Source organism: Aplysia californica, unplaced genomic scaffold (genome assembly GCF_000002075.1).
Source record: "Aplysia californica isolate F4 #8 unplaced genomic scaffold, AplCal3.0 scaffold00013, whole genome shotgun sequence".
Classification (NCBI taxonomy): Eukaryota; Metazoa; Mollusca; class Gastropoda; order Aplysiida; family Aplysiidae; genus Aplysia; species Aplysia californica.
The window spans coordinates 1,721,871-1,735,598 of record NW_004797283.1 but is presented as its reverse complement, the minus strand read 5'-3'; the positions used below and the strand labels follow the sequence as shown (position 1 = coordinate 1,735,598).

The window sequence follows — 13,728 nt, the reverse complement described above, 5'->3', positions numbered from 1 at the left end:
GGCTGATTATGGCCAGGTATAGCCCATTATGTGGCGTGGGGGGAAAGATGTTTGCGTTTGTTCACTTTTCCCCCTAACAACAGCAGGTAATACATTTCAAGAAACATTTGGTCAAAATTATCCAAAACCATGTACTGGTCGTAAAGATAACCATGCATAGGGAGTAGCCTGGTGTGCGTACGAGGAGGGGGGAAATTGGAAAAGTAATCGAAAAAGAAAGACGCGACATCAGATTTCCAAAGATAACTAGTCGTTCAAATTATATGAATTGGGTAAGTCGTGCCAAGTTGTCAATGGTACGGGAGCGATGCTTTAGAGATTGTAAATTTCTAACAAGTGCTCAACACAGAGGGGGTCAGGCGACATAGAGAAAAGTGGGAAGGAGTCTACTTAATAAAACACTTACAACAGAGCCTGCGTCACAGTTGTAGATAGTGAACATACTCCAGACAAAATATTCATCGCACTTTACCCGGCTCTGACTCAGTTTCCGTGAATCTTCATTTTTTTAGAACATTTAAGGAAAATGTAAAAGTTCCCTCCTCCCTCAAATTCACACATTTTTAAAATTTCCAAAATGTTACACTTCCTATGAGACAATAATCGTGTGGCTTGTGTGTATGTGTACAAATTATGTAATACTACGGCTTACAATTCTTTGTTTAAAGATAGCCTAGCTCCATCTAATCAGAAACTTCAGAAACTTTCGGAAGTGTGTTCCTGGGGGATTAAGGCAAGTGCCCCACGACTCTCTTCGACCCCCACTCGATTCAACCACGAGGTTCCCACAGATCCTGTCTGTGAAACTATCGAGGTCCCCCATTGTTAATCAGAATGAGCGGTTATCTGACCTGGGCTTGCAAGAAATATTTCCGCCTCTGATACAGAGCTGCGTAATCTCAACAGTCTTAGGAGAGCGGGTAAGATAGACAGTACACCGGAATTGGGGGCCAACATTCGGTATTCAATAACGAGTGCCTGTGCGGTGACATCAAGGTCTTTGCTTACATCGCAGAGATACGTCATACAATGCTACAAAGAATGTATGGAATACGGATATTGTATTATTATAGAATATTTTAAAGGACAAGTCATGCTAGAAAACAAAATTTTAACATAATGTTTCGGAGTATCTTTCCAATTTTTTTCGGAATAGATTATGACTTATCGGGGCTTTAATCTCAAACCTTTCAACTGATTTCGGCAGTGTTTTTCGAAACTCATATTGATGAACCAACTGGTAAACCGTATTTGGAGTATTCACAATTTTGGTCGTTTGAAATATTCGAAAACGTTTACACTCTTAGGGGTCATAGATGTAAAACTGATGTAGAGGCGACTTTGCAACTCGTCTAAACAGTCACATAAGCTACGTTTCACAGTAGAGCACAAACGGACAGCCGACGAACACATTTTTGTTTATCATAAAATAGAAAACAAGAACCAGGAAGCTCTTTGGAAGACCTATTTTTCTTGTTAGCCTTTGGCCTGAATTTACCCACAATGTTTTTCGAAACTCATTTGAGTAGCCTCCTGACATCGTTCAATTACGATACTTCTCGTTTGACGTAACACTAGAGCAAGAGCCACAATAAAAACCCTCAGATGAAGACGGGTCCCACAAAACATTCCCCCAACCCAACATCGACCAATAAGGCCATTACTTTATTCGAGGCATAAGATTGTGATTGAATTTTGAAGACCAGAAAGAAAGGTTATAATTAAGCTTGTCCTACTTGTTGTTTAGCTTGTTTTTCTGGGGGGAGTGGGTGTTTTCTTGGATATACTTTGGTTGATTTTTTGTTGTTGACTTCTTTTTATTTGGCTTTGTCATTTTCGGTTTTCGTTTGTTGTTTTTTTAAGGTCGATGTTTTAGTCAGTATTTAAGGCCACTGGCCTACTAGTATATCAAATAAAACGTACACACTTTGCGGAGCTGACTTTCGTGAATGCAGCATAAATCATAAATTTGTAACATTTATATACCAACAACATCTCAAAAACATTGTGGTATTGTTAAACAAAGCTTCCATAATGAAATAGTAAAGATTGCATTCAAACATATTTCCATGGGTCAAGAACTAATATTTCTGTCACTGGTCCGAGTCAGGTAAAGAGGAATAAACAATTACCTTTGATAAGCAAAGCTTTAGCAATGACAAATAAAGAGAAATTCATCTTCCATTTCATAAGAGTTTGGGGGATTTTGGGGGTGGGGGTTATTGTAGTGGGGTCGTCGACGTTTGCAGATTTTTTAAAAAGTTTCTTTCGTTCTTTTGAGAGGGTGAGGGTCAGGACAACAAAATCAACGGCCTTTTGGTACTCCTATTTTAGTAATATTTTCCTCAAAAAACATAAACGATAACAAGGCAAATAAACAGCTTTCATATGGTGCGCCATAACAAACAAAAGGAAAATCGTTTCGAAATTAAATAGGAAACTGACTTTGAAAAAAGTAAGCGTCCTACATTTTTTCATAATAGATATCCATTTATGAGGCCGCTGCTAAAACCTGGTTTGTTTGCAAACGAAAACCAAACGCTTGCGAATTGAATCAGGCAATATTGCACTTGTCAAACCCCATCTCACGCTTCGTGTCTGAAACGACGGAGATTGCTCAAGCTGCGTACAACCAGATGCATTTGAACGACAATGTTGAGATGACTAATTTATAAGCATTTTTGCCACAGCACCCACGGAATGCTAGTGTGACTGTAATCTGCATGAGCATTTTGTCAGATGTGGTACACCTCGAGCTTCCATCCACAACCCCCAAGGCAACAGGCAGATAAGAGAGAGAGACAGAGAGAGAGAGAGAGAGAGAGAGAGAGAGAGGGGGAGAGAGAGAGAGAGAGAGAGAGAGAGAGAGAGAGAGAGAGAGAGGAGAGAGAGAGAGAGAGAGAGAGAGAGAGAGAGAGAGAGAGAGAGACTGACAGACTGACAGGCAGAAAAACAGAAAGACAGAAAGACAGAAAGAAAGAGAGAAAGAAAGAGAGAAAGAAAGAGAGGGGGGGTGACACAGAGACAGAGAGAGATAATGAGAGAGAGAGAGAGAAAGAGAGAGAGAAAGAAACCGAGAGAGAGAGAGAGAGAGAGAGAGAGAGAGAGAGAGAGAGAGAGAGAGAGAGAGAGAGAGCCACAAGAATAAAGGCATAATAAAGGATTGGCTGAAGAGGAAAAAGAAACGATACCATTCTGCGGTTAGAGAGGAAAAAAGGTTTGGGCCTTATCATTACGTGACGTGTCGTGATATTCAGCTATAAAAATGTTGATAACTTTTATGATAGTATTCCGAAATTAGAACATAAAGGCTAATAAAGATTCGACGTTTGCAAGGAAAAGTGGTAACAGAAGACAAGCGCTGATGAACAAAGAGAAAAATTAAGAGAAAAAGAAGCGGCGTGGCGTACATTCCGAAAGGTAATTTTTCTCAAAGCCTTTCCTGGGGCTCTCTGAAGTTGTCTAGGTAATTTACAATTGTGCAACTGACACACCAAGACAGGGCTTCCCTTCCCCCAACATAGAAACTCAGTGGCACATACATACAAACACACGTACACACACACAAAGATATATACATACACACACACACACACACACACACACACACACACACACACACACACACACACACATACACACACACACTCACACTCAAAATCACACACACACACTCACTCTCTCTCTCTCTCTCTCTCTCTCTCTCTCTCTCTCTCTCTCTCTCTCTCTCTCTCTCTCTCTCTTTCTCTTTCTTTCTGTGTGTGGAAAGCGAGGGTGATAAAATGAATGTCTGCAGGATGCGATACTTCCGTAGTAGTAGAATGAAAGACGCATAGATCTCCATCTAAATCAGATGTTCAAAATTGTACTATTTTACTTTGTTGTATCAGCGTCTTAGCTTCCTTCATCGGTGTTCTTTACTCCATCCATAAAATCCGGCGTCTATGGTATTACGGTTAGGCGTTTCGCTGTCGTATGCAGGAGTCCCGAGATCGATTCCTGATAGGGGGTGCCCACTACGGATGGGGTCGGCCGATCGGGCGACCGAGTCGGGCGATGGGCCCGATCTAGTCGTACTGGGCACCCCGTAGGGGTGAGGAGAAAATGTCTATCAAGTTTGTCGATCTTTCTGTCGGGATGCTGTATCCTTATCAGCCCGGATTGGCCTTTGACTGGCAGGGTCGGACTAATAAATGATTATTATTGTGTCAACGAGCTTTTCTCTACTCAAAGCAAAAGAAAAAGAAATGTTTCCGTAGTTTCGTCTTTTGAAAATGCGAAGAATAAAGAATAAACTGCCAGCCTAAAGTGTACCAACATCTTTTTCATCTCCGTATTTATTTCTATTTCTACAGTGCCGTGGCAAACACCAACCCCTGTATGCAAGCCACAATTACAATGATAGGTAACGCCCACCGTGTCTGTCAGACTAACAGAAAACGGAAGCCTCAACAAATCTTCCTCATGCGTTACCAAAAATCAAACAATAGAAGAAACGTTAAAGAACGCGTTCCATGGGTTCCTATCGGAGCTTCATAAATTTGTTAGTGGTGTTGTGAAAGTTGAAAGCTGTAGATCTTGGATTGTAATTATAATGGAAGTTATGCCTAAAGCGGGGCTCTGGGTGCCAGCCATGACTCTAAATTACTCAGGACAACTTTCCGGGAAGAGCGGGAAAATAATGTGTTACCCCATTAAGATTCCAACTTTTGGGATCCTTGTGTTGGTCAAGTTTAAGTCCATCTGAGCAGTAATGTCCATAATTAAGACAGGATTACGCAGGATGCGCTTGACGAGGTTTTGTCAAGATGACAAGTATCCCTGGGCCTTCTTTCGCATTTGTCAATAAATTTTCGCTTACCAAGTTGTACTGAAAAGAATTAATAATGAGGAAATAGCAATTTTGACGATTGTTGTCAGCTGAGTATTGAAGTTTCGGTCTGATGCCGGGCAAACAAGCACTATAAATGACGAACTTAGGTTAACAACTAATGTTTTTTTCATGGGTGCAATCCGGTACAAGGAGTGGCTTCGTAAATAGTTGTCTTATCCGAAGACATTTTGCAGCGACCAGTTCAAAATATAACTAGAGATCTATAGTCCTTCTTTTGATTGGCGTTTTCTCTCGTTTTGACAGTGTGTGGGTGTGTGGGTGTGTGGAGGGGGGGTGGCTTTCTTGACAAGGAAAGTGTAGTTTACCGTATTAATATTATTGTTTTTTGTTAAATTATTTTCTATCTTATGAAAATGAGAGTAAACAGTCCTGAACTATCGACAACTATTTTTATTTTTAAGATGGGGGCAGGAGCAGTCAAAATAGTTCCTATTCTCTATGAAAACCGTGTTGTTTTTTTCTCCTGCTTCACAGATTTTCTGAAGGTTGATAAAATCCCAATAACATAGTATTTCAATTGACGATGAAACTGCAGGTCCAGTCCACAGAGCGAATCGAGCCACCGGAGTAAACCAATGTAGATTTTTATACCTGTCTGCGCTGACAGAGGTTAACATTCGTGTTTATAATTGCCAATCCGTCGAACGGTCTTTCACTGTCAAAGCCTGGGGCAGAATAGAACAACATGTACTTTGTTTCGGCTTTCCATTTCATCAGCTTGCGCATTATTTGGCTTCTCGCTTGTCGCGTGCATGACCTTTGTAACGATCTCTGAATTCGTTTACACTCTCGAGAAGACAAACCGAATCGGTGCCATTCATCAGACAGACCCTCGTAAAAAAAATATGCCATATCTTTGTTGGAGTGAATATGTCGAAGTGTTTAGAAGTCCAAACAACCAGTCCAGTGGGACATGACAGGGTAACGCTGTCTGTCTGGATAAGTTTACTGACGTTTATACTATGTTGTTGGAACTACGTTCATACTACGTTGTGGAACTACGTTCGAAAGCAAAAAAATCTGTCTCGTGAACCCAGAGATACGTTAAAGGGATAGGCTATTTGTTTCTCAGACAAACATAGAAGAAGGGATATCTTTATTTGCGTTGTACTTGAGTGCAAGGTGAACTCGTCGTTGCACACGTGGCCATTCTATAAGCAGGTAATAAAGCATAATATTTCCTTTAATAAAAATGGGAGTAAAAATCTCTAAAGAGATTTAAAGACATGAGGGACCGAGATAAAGAAAAAAAGATTAGTTTTAATTGTATACGTGAGATGATATGTTTTATTGTGACATTCTACGCTCTTTACATCACAGCATTGTGCTGGCTTAGCTGTTTTATATAGTATGGCAACTTGTGATTACTGAGTAGGGGATGGTGGGGGGGTTTTCTTCTAAAACCGTGACCACACAACACGTTTCTCAATGTCGTCTTGACCTTCCACGTTGCTTTAAAAATGTTTAATAGCACCTTGCCCCCCACCCACCCTCCTCTGAGGTTTGTGGAACTCACCTGATCTGTAAGGTAGAATTGGCTTTTTAGCTTAGCTGTCCTCTTCTAAAAATAGTTCGGGCATCGGACTATAATTCTACAAAAATGCATAACGTCAAAGGCAAAGTGTCTCTGTGCAAAGACTGCAGCATGTTTGGCCGGGGGGGGGGGGGGTAACTCGCCCATTCCCGCCTTCCCCACTTCTGTGTTGGACTATGTGGAACATAAAGGTAACGTTGTACAACAAGATCTAGTGTGACTAATGATTTCTAGTCATCATTCAGGTGGAGTGGGAGGGGGGGAGGCAGGAGTCAACCGTGTTAAATGCTATTTTTACACCCCTTTAAATACGGGGCAACCTTTTTGGTGGATCAGATCTTTACATAAACGGGAAGGTAAAAGTCAAAAATGGTGACGGTGTGAGCCACATTTGCTAAGCGAAGATGGGAAGTTGAGGCGGGGGGTGGGGGTGATCTGTAAAGTATTCCTGTCTCCTGAACCTAATACGAGAGAATTGTAGATTTGCTTTGTTTTTGGGGGGGGGGGGGGGGGGTCCCATCTCAAAACAGGCATTGCGAAACACAAATCTGCACAAGCAAACAGAAAACCGAAGAAAAAAAACCCAGAGGAGCAATCATGAACCCCGTAAATTATGTTGATTCCCACCTTGATAATATGACAAAAGAAGAACTGTACAGAAAACTGTAAAGATGTAAAAGTAAACAAAAATTATGAACATTTTGTGTGACACATCTTATGCTCGCGTTGTCTACGTAATTAAATCTATGTCAGTGTTCTATATAGGATACGTACTACAGAGAGAATGAACATAGAATAGGGTACAGTGTCAAAAAGTAGGCCGTACAAATATTATGCATTAGGCCTATAAAATAATATATTCAAGACAAGATGAAAGAATATCGCCCACTTCACAGCAGCAAGAGTTCCGTCCTGAAAGTGCTTTTGAAAAGAAAAGAAAAACCAAGAAATTTGAAAGTAAGCAGTTCTCAGGCCTGTTTACATTAAATCAGTGTGTTGTTCTTTGAACGATTTCGTTTTTTTGATGTACACCTAAGTGGACTGGTCTGCATACGGAAAGACGTGCTCGCTTATTAGGAAAACCTTCTGTTTGTCTTATCGCTTTCTTTTTATCAACAGCTCACTGGCAATCCTTGGATAAGATAAGATAAAATATATCTAGATCTATATTATCCAGATGCTGGCATATTGGTAACGTGTTTCACCACGCAATCATACACTCGCGTGCGCTCGCCTACACGCACTTGCGCGCGCACACACACACACACACACACACACACACACACACACACACACACACACACACACACACATACACACACACACTCGCACACACACACACACCCACACACACACTCATGCTACCATTAACACCCAAGTCACCAACTTTCATCATTCAGCCCATTTCCCTCTCCTCAGATTACCACCTCTTGAATTGAAGTTTTATTTGAACGGGGGGTCGGAAAAAATACTTAACCGGAAGTTCACTTGTCAAAAATTCGCTAGTGCAAATTTGATTTTGTAGTTTTTATGATTCTCGACTGTCATAAACTGAAGAAAAAGCAAACACGATCGTGAAAAGAAAAAAGAAATCATAATTCTGAACGAGCGTTTGGCTGTTTAAAAAAATGTTCTTAGTTGTCGAAGCATCCGGTGTCCACGGTTTTTGCAATTCATGTTTGAAGGACTATTCTCGACGTCTTATCTTTGCATATTATGTGTCCCGTGCACACGGGATGTGGGGGATTAAATAGAAGCGTATTAACAGCGTTTTAGAGATGCACAATGATAAATGCTACAATAATAATGGCACAAACTTAACATTCAACAAGAGTAGCAACAATAATTTTAACACTCTTAGCCAAAGTTAAATAAGAAAAAATGTGTGATAAATACAGGAGCAAAAGCAAACATTTCGTAAGTTTAACTGTAGCAACAACAAGAAATGTTTGTTCTGCTTTGCCCTGATACTTCAGAGACTACTTTATACCGCTTTTCCAGAAGAGATTGATCGGGGAGAGAAAGAAACCGGTGTAAGTTTGACTCCAACATTGGGTAGACATTTCAGTCCGCTTTTCTGTTGTGATCGTCATCCGATTTCGTCTGAATGACTCATTTTGTCTCAACTCATTGAGGCCACTCATGAGTCATACTGGTCTTTCGACTTTGTTTGCTTGAAGACCCGCTATTTTGGGGCAGTTTAAGCATAACCTCGAGATTAATACATTGTTTAAAAAATTCATGTTTATTTATTTTTGTCTTTGTTTTTATTTTTATTTTAAAAATATCTGAAACCCGAAGTAAATAGACAACAATAGGCATTTCGAGAAACGTACAAAATCTGTGTTTCTGATTTGTAGGTATGATGATATGGTTGGAAATGTGCTATATTATAGTCTTTGGTCTGCTGTCGGACATATTATGTATCTGCTATGCCCTAAAAGAGTTAATGAATTGTCTGAATTCTATTGACAGGGGGTGGGGGGGGGGATCATTACTACCAGACTTACAATAATAAAAAAGACGTCCAAAAGAACGTTCTGACCAACCAGCCCACTGCGGCGGCAAACCCTAATTGTTTTTACCCAATAACAGACTACGGGAATTAATGTTTGAAGCTTAAGCCGGCCGAGACTCCAGGCTTCCCTGGATACCTGGAGGTGTCATCTCTGGCTCAGAGGTTGACGAGCAATGACCCGCCATTGCTTACCGTCGCTAGCTGCCGTTATACACTCCGTCAGACTTAGCCCAGTCCATGCCCTGATGTTATCGGTCCACTTTGTTCTTTGTCCACCCTTGACCCTTTTGACCCACATATTGCCTTCGAGTATTTCCTTCATAATGGTCTGGTGGCGTTTTATATGACCAAAGTATAATGACACGAAGGATACACGGAAGGTATTGTGCGTCTCTGTCTATAGTGCGTAGTTTAAAAACAGATGTCAGTATAAGTATGACCCCATACAATACGTTTATTAAAATGCGTGTAGTGCATGGTCCTTTTTATGCTAGCAAATACCTTACAACAATATGCCTCTATATACAACGAAGCTTCATCATGTTTTACTCATGAACAAAAATCGAACATTTGCAGAAAACAAGAACTCAAGAAATCATAAAAGCCTCCCCCTAACAACAAACGATACTGCAATCGCCATTGGGTTCCTGGGATTTCTGTCTTTCCTATTTTGGTTTATTCTAAAATCCCATCCCTGGTAAAGATTCAGGGGTGGGAGGGATATTCTAAATCTTTACCAACGATGGGATTTATCTTGTCTTTAAATGAGGGTCAGCCTATTTTCGATGCCATACCCCACCTTACTAGCAATATTCCATTTTTAATTATTTTTTTTATTTTTTTTGGGGGGGGGGAGTTCATTCTTTAGTGTACTGGTGTCTGTGGTGTGGCGTTTAAGTGTTCCGCTATCGCACGCAAGAGACCCGAGTTTGACTCCCGAGAGGCGAGAATATGTATCGAGTATCTCTCTCTCTCTGTCTTTCTGCTGGGATCTTGTATCCCTCTCTGCCCCGGTTGGTCCTGCCAGGCACAGTAAAAAGCTCTCCTTCATAATGATCTAAATTGTGACGACGGGAGCGAAAAAACACCTGTATTTAATCAAATGTGTTTTAAATATTTCGGTATTACGCCATCTGTGGTGTAAGTAATGGTAGGCTTTTTCTGTTGCGCAAAGAAAGCAGGAGTTCAGGTCCCTATCTAAGGGATCTAAGAGGCTTTTTCCTATCAAGTATCGTGTAAGTCTGTTGAGATACCGTATCAGACCCAGCATGGGTTGGCCTTGACATACAGGATCGAAGTCACCTGCCTCCAGAATTTTTCAGTCATGTCGGGACATTTTAAATTTATTTACAAATCCTTTAGTCATTCATCATCGAAAAAATCCATTTGTCCCACGCTTCAAAATAAGCAGATGAAAATACATGTATAAGAAAAATTAATGCGTTTACGCAAGCTTTAGACCCCTGATCTTGGCAAAGACAGTCCAGTGTGACTATATCTTTCAAAGGATACCGTAGGGGCCACAAGAAAGAAGCATTTTCATACGCACATCACGCATTACCACTAAAGGCCTGCTTCATAGTGCCAGGTGTCTAATGAGAGGAAGTGCCTAAACATCAACGTCCACATATTTTCTTTTTTTTTAATTGTGGGGGTGGGTGGGGGCTGGATTTTTTTTTACATTTGTTGCTGTTCTTTTGGTTATAATATCAAATTCTTGGGGGAGGTGGGGGCATTTACTTTTATTTGCTTTGTTTGGTAGCAAGTGGCGATTGTTATTTTAAATGATATTTCCAATGCCTTCTCTTTTTCATTATTATATTGAAGAGAACCATATGATAAAACTATTTTAAGAACCAAGAAAGATGTCGGCCACAGATAGAATTATTGGTGATACACAAGAAAAAGTAGAGCCCGTTCGACAATACCCAAATGTGCAATGTCCTTCTGTGTTCATACCAATGACATTATATTGATCTATCGTGGATAAAGAAGCCCTTTTTAGATGGGCCTGCTAGACATTTGGAAAAATCGCTTAAGTTGTGGATAGAGAAAAGAATCAAATGACATCACAGATTCCCTTGTAGGATATCACAGATAAATGAAAACGCACCCCGCTTTCATTCCAGGCAAATAGTAATGCTGAGCATAAAGCTTCGCTAAAGGTCAAAACGAGGCACGAACCAAACCATACTGAAATACACTCTGAAGCACTTTTTTTTCCTCTAAAGAGTTTTTGATTGCTTTGCCCACATTATTTGCACGAGAAAGGCCAACGCTTGCACGCTTGTACTTAAGACTGCCCAAAAAAAATGAAACGGGTGGTCTGGACTGAACCGAGCTATATATACACGCGCACAACTTTTAAAAAGATGATCGTACCGCAATTTTAAAAATAATTTAGTTTTTAAATAGTTTCCCCCACCGTGTAACCCTTTTTTAACACAATGGGACCCCATGGTTTCTCTGAACGTGTTTATTAAAGGAGTTGCATAATAGCCTACTATATCTGCTAGTAGCCTACGTAAACGCGCAGTAAGGTTTTAATGGCCCCAATTGCCACAATATGAGACGGAACGCTTCGTTAACTTAGTACATTAGTATACGAACTTATTGTACCGGGATAGACTGATACCATACATTTTTCGCGACGTTTTGGAACCCCCAGCATGTGTTACAGCAGATCATAGCAGTAACATAAGTTAAGATAACGAAGGTAAAGTTAATACCCCCCTCCCCCTTTCAGGTCAAGTAGAATGTCCGAAAAGTCTTTACGATAACCCCGTCAACATCTATCATTGCCGTGTTATTCTGCTCGGTAGAAAAAATAACTTTAAGAGGCATAGAATCTGGTAGCTTCTCCTTAAAAGAATTGCGCAGCGCAGGTACTCATTGTCTTAAACCTTACAAAAAGTGAACACACACACACACACCCACCCACCCACACACCCACACACCCACACACACACACACACACACAATGAATGAGCACACCTGAATGTTTCGGGGGGGGGGGGGGGGGCTCACTTAACAGTTCGCAAACAGTGACTTTGTAGGGCACAGGACGTTTGTAGATACCTTTGTAATTTGGGTCTGAACGTTTTGTGTAAGGAGCGGTCGGTTTGTGGATACTCCTGTGGGATAGGAGTGTGCGAGATCTCATGGATGTAGGAAGATTATAATGAGCAGAGAAAGACTAGTATACCCAATGCTAAACCAGATAGATATAATTCATAGCTGAATATACTAAACTATTTTCTTACAAGTTGAAGATGAAACTCTGTTCAGACGATTTTATATAAGGGGAAAAAAGAGGATGTAAGGGGTACTGGTGAAGATTGTTGATGCAATGATGAGGGTAATGGGAACTGGTGATGCCGGGAACTATGGTGAGGAGGAGGAGGGGGAGGAGGAGGAGGAGGAGGAGGAGAAGGAGGAGGAGGAGAACGAAGAATGAAGAACGAATTGGAGCAAGAGGAGGAGTAGAAGAGGAAGAAAACAGGGGGAGGTGGTGGAGGAGGAGTGGAGCCGGCGGAGGAGGAGGAGGTGGAGAAGGAGGAGGAGGAGGAGGAGGAGGAGGAGGAGGAGGAGGAGGAGGAGGAGGAGGAGGAGGAGGAGAAGGACAAGCAAAACGAGGAGGAAGAGGGGGGGGGTGAACACAGAGCTGTTAACATAAAGAAAAGGAAAGTCATAAAACTTCCCTTTGTACACATTGTCGAAATAAAGCTCTTGACAAACTATCTCAACTCTTCTCACACGTTCTTACCTGTCGCTGTCCAAGAAGCTGCATGTCCATTGATCTCTTGCCTCCTTTAGGACAGTTCCGAATAAAGCAGGCATCAGCAACGACAGAGAACGAAATCACGGCAAGTCCTGCTACCAAGACGAAAGTCCGAACAGAAAGTGGTGACATGCTTGAGTGAGACATCCTGTAGTTGGTAAATAGCGTTTTGATTTCGTTCTGTGCAGGACAAATAGGCCTACAGTTAGTGGCAGTGAATATATGAGAGTCACAAAGTAAGTCCCTGATATTATATCTCACTCTTTTTTCTTTCTTTTTTTTTTTTTAGAATGAAATGCTGGGTTTTAATTCTTTTTTAAAAAATTAGTGCCCGTTTCTGTTTTGGGTATTTTGTTCGTGTTTTCTTCTTCTTTTTTCCCTTTTTTTATGTATTCAGTCAGTTCAACCTTAGCCCAAACTCGTCAGAATACGTATTTGGTTCTTTGTGAAAAAGGAAACAGTTATCTAGATCTAGTGTTTCAGTTCTTTGTCTGATTCTTTAAAGTTTTTAAAACATAACTCTTCAAATTGGAAGGGCAGGTACTCAAATCCGTCAGTGAAACAATTAAAAAGATAACAAGGGCAACTATTTACGTCAGAAAACGGCTGCAAAATTTCAAGCAACAGAAATACACAAATACTTTGGAAAACGATGGCTCGACTTCAAACGATATCTAGTGGCACTTGAAACTTGCCTCTAATCTCTCGTTTAGTTCTTTGTTTTGAGTCCAGTGGAGAACTTATGCAAACTTTAAAAACAACATGTGATTCAATGGATTTGTTTGGCTCCTTTCTGGCCGCTGACCCTACAATCTTGCACGCGCTGACGATGGCACAAGACTTTATATATAGTGTGGCGAGGTGGCTTGCGAGGCACGGCTCCTTGCGCGGCCACATCTGCTCGCGTCCTCTCTCTCTCTCTCTCTCTCTCTCTCTCTCTCTCTCTCTCTCTCTCTCTCTCTCTCTCTCTCTCTCTCTCTCTCTCTCTCTCTCTCTCTCGA

The 13,728-nt window shown here is 41.1% G+C and overlaps 1 protein-coding gene across 3 annotated transcripts in view; it reads right to left on the bottom strand.

Annotated features, from left to right (window-relative positions):
• Positions 1-13,567, bottom strand: part of LOC100533519 (Lys-conopressin preprohormone) — a 45,334-nt gene extending 31,767 nt beyond the window's left edge. The window contains exons 1-2 of one of the 3 annotated variants that reach the window (XM_013084330.1): positions 13,369-13,567; positions 12,713-12,907 (exon numbers count right to left, since the gene is read on the bottom strand). In XM_013084330.1, the coding sequence (XP_012939784.1) occupies positions 12,713-12,874 (162 nt within the window). In that variant the 5' untranslated portion in view covers positions 12,875-12,907; positions 13,369-13,567. 3 annotated transcript variants of the gene reach the window in all.
• Positions 13,568-13,728: the final 161 nt, after the last annotated feature.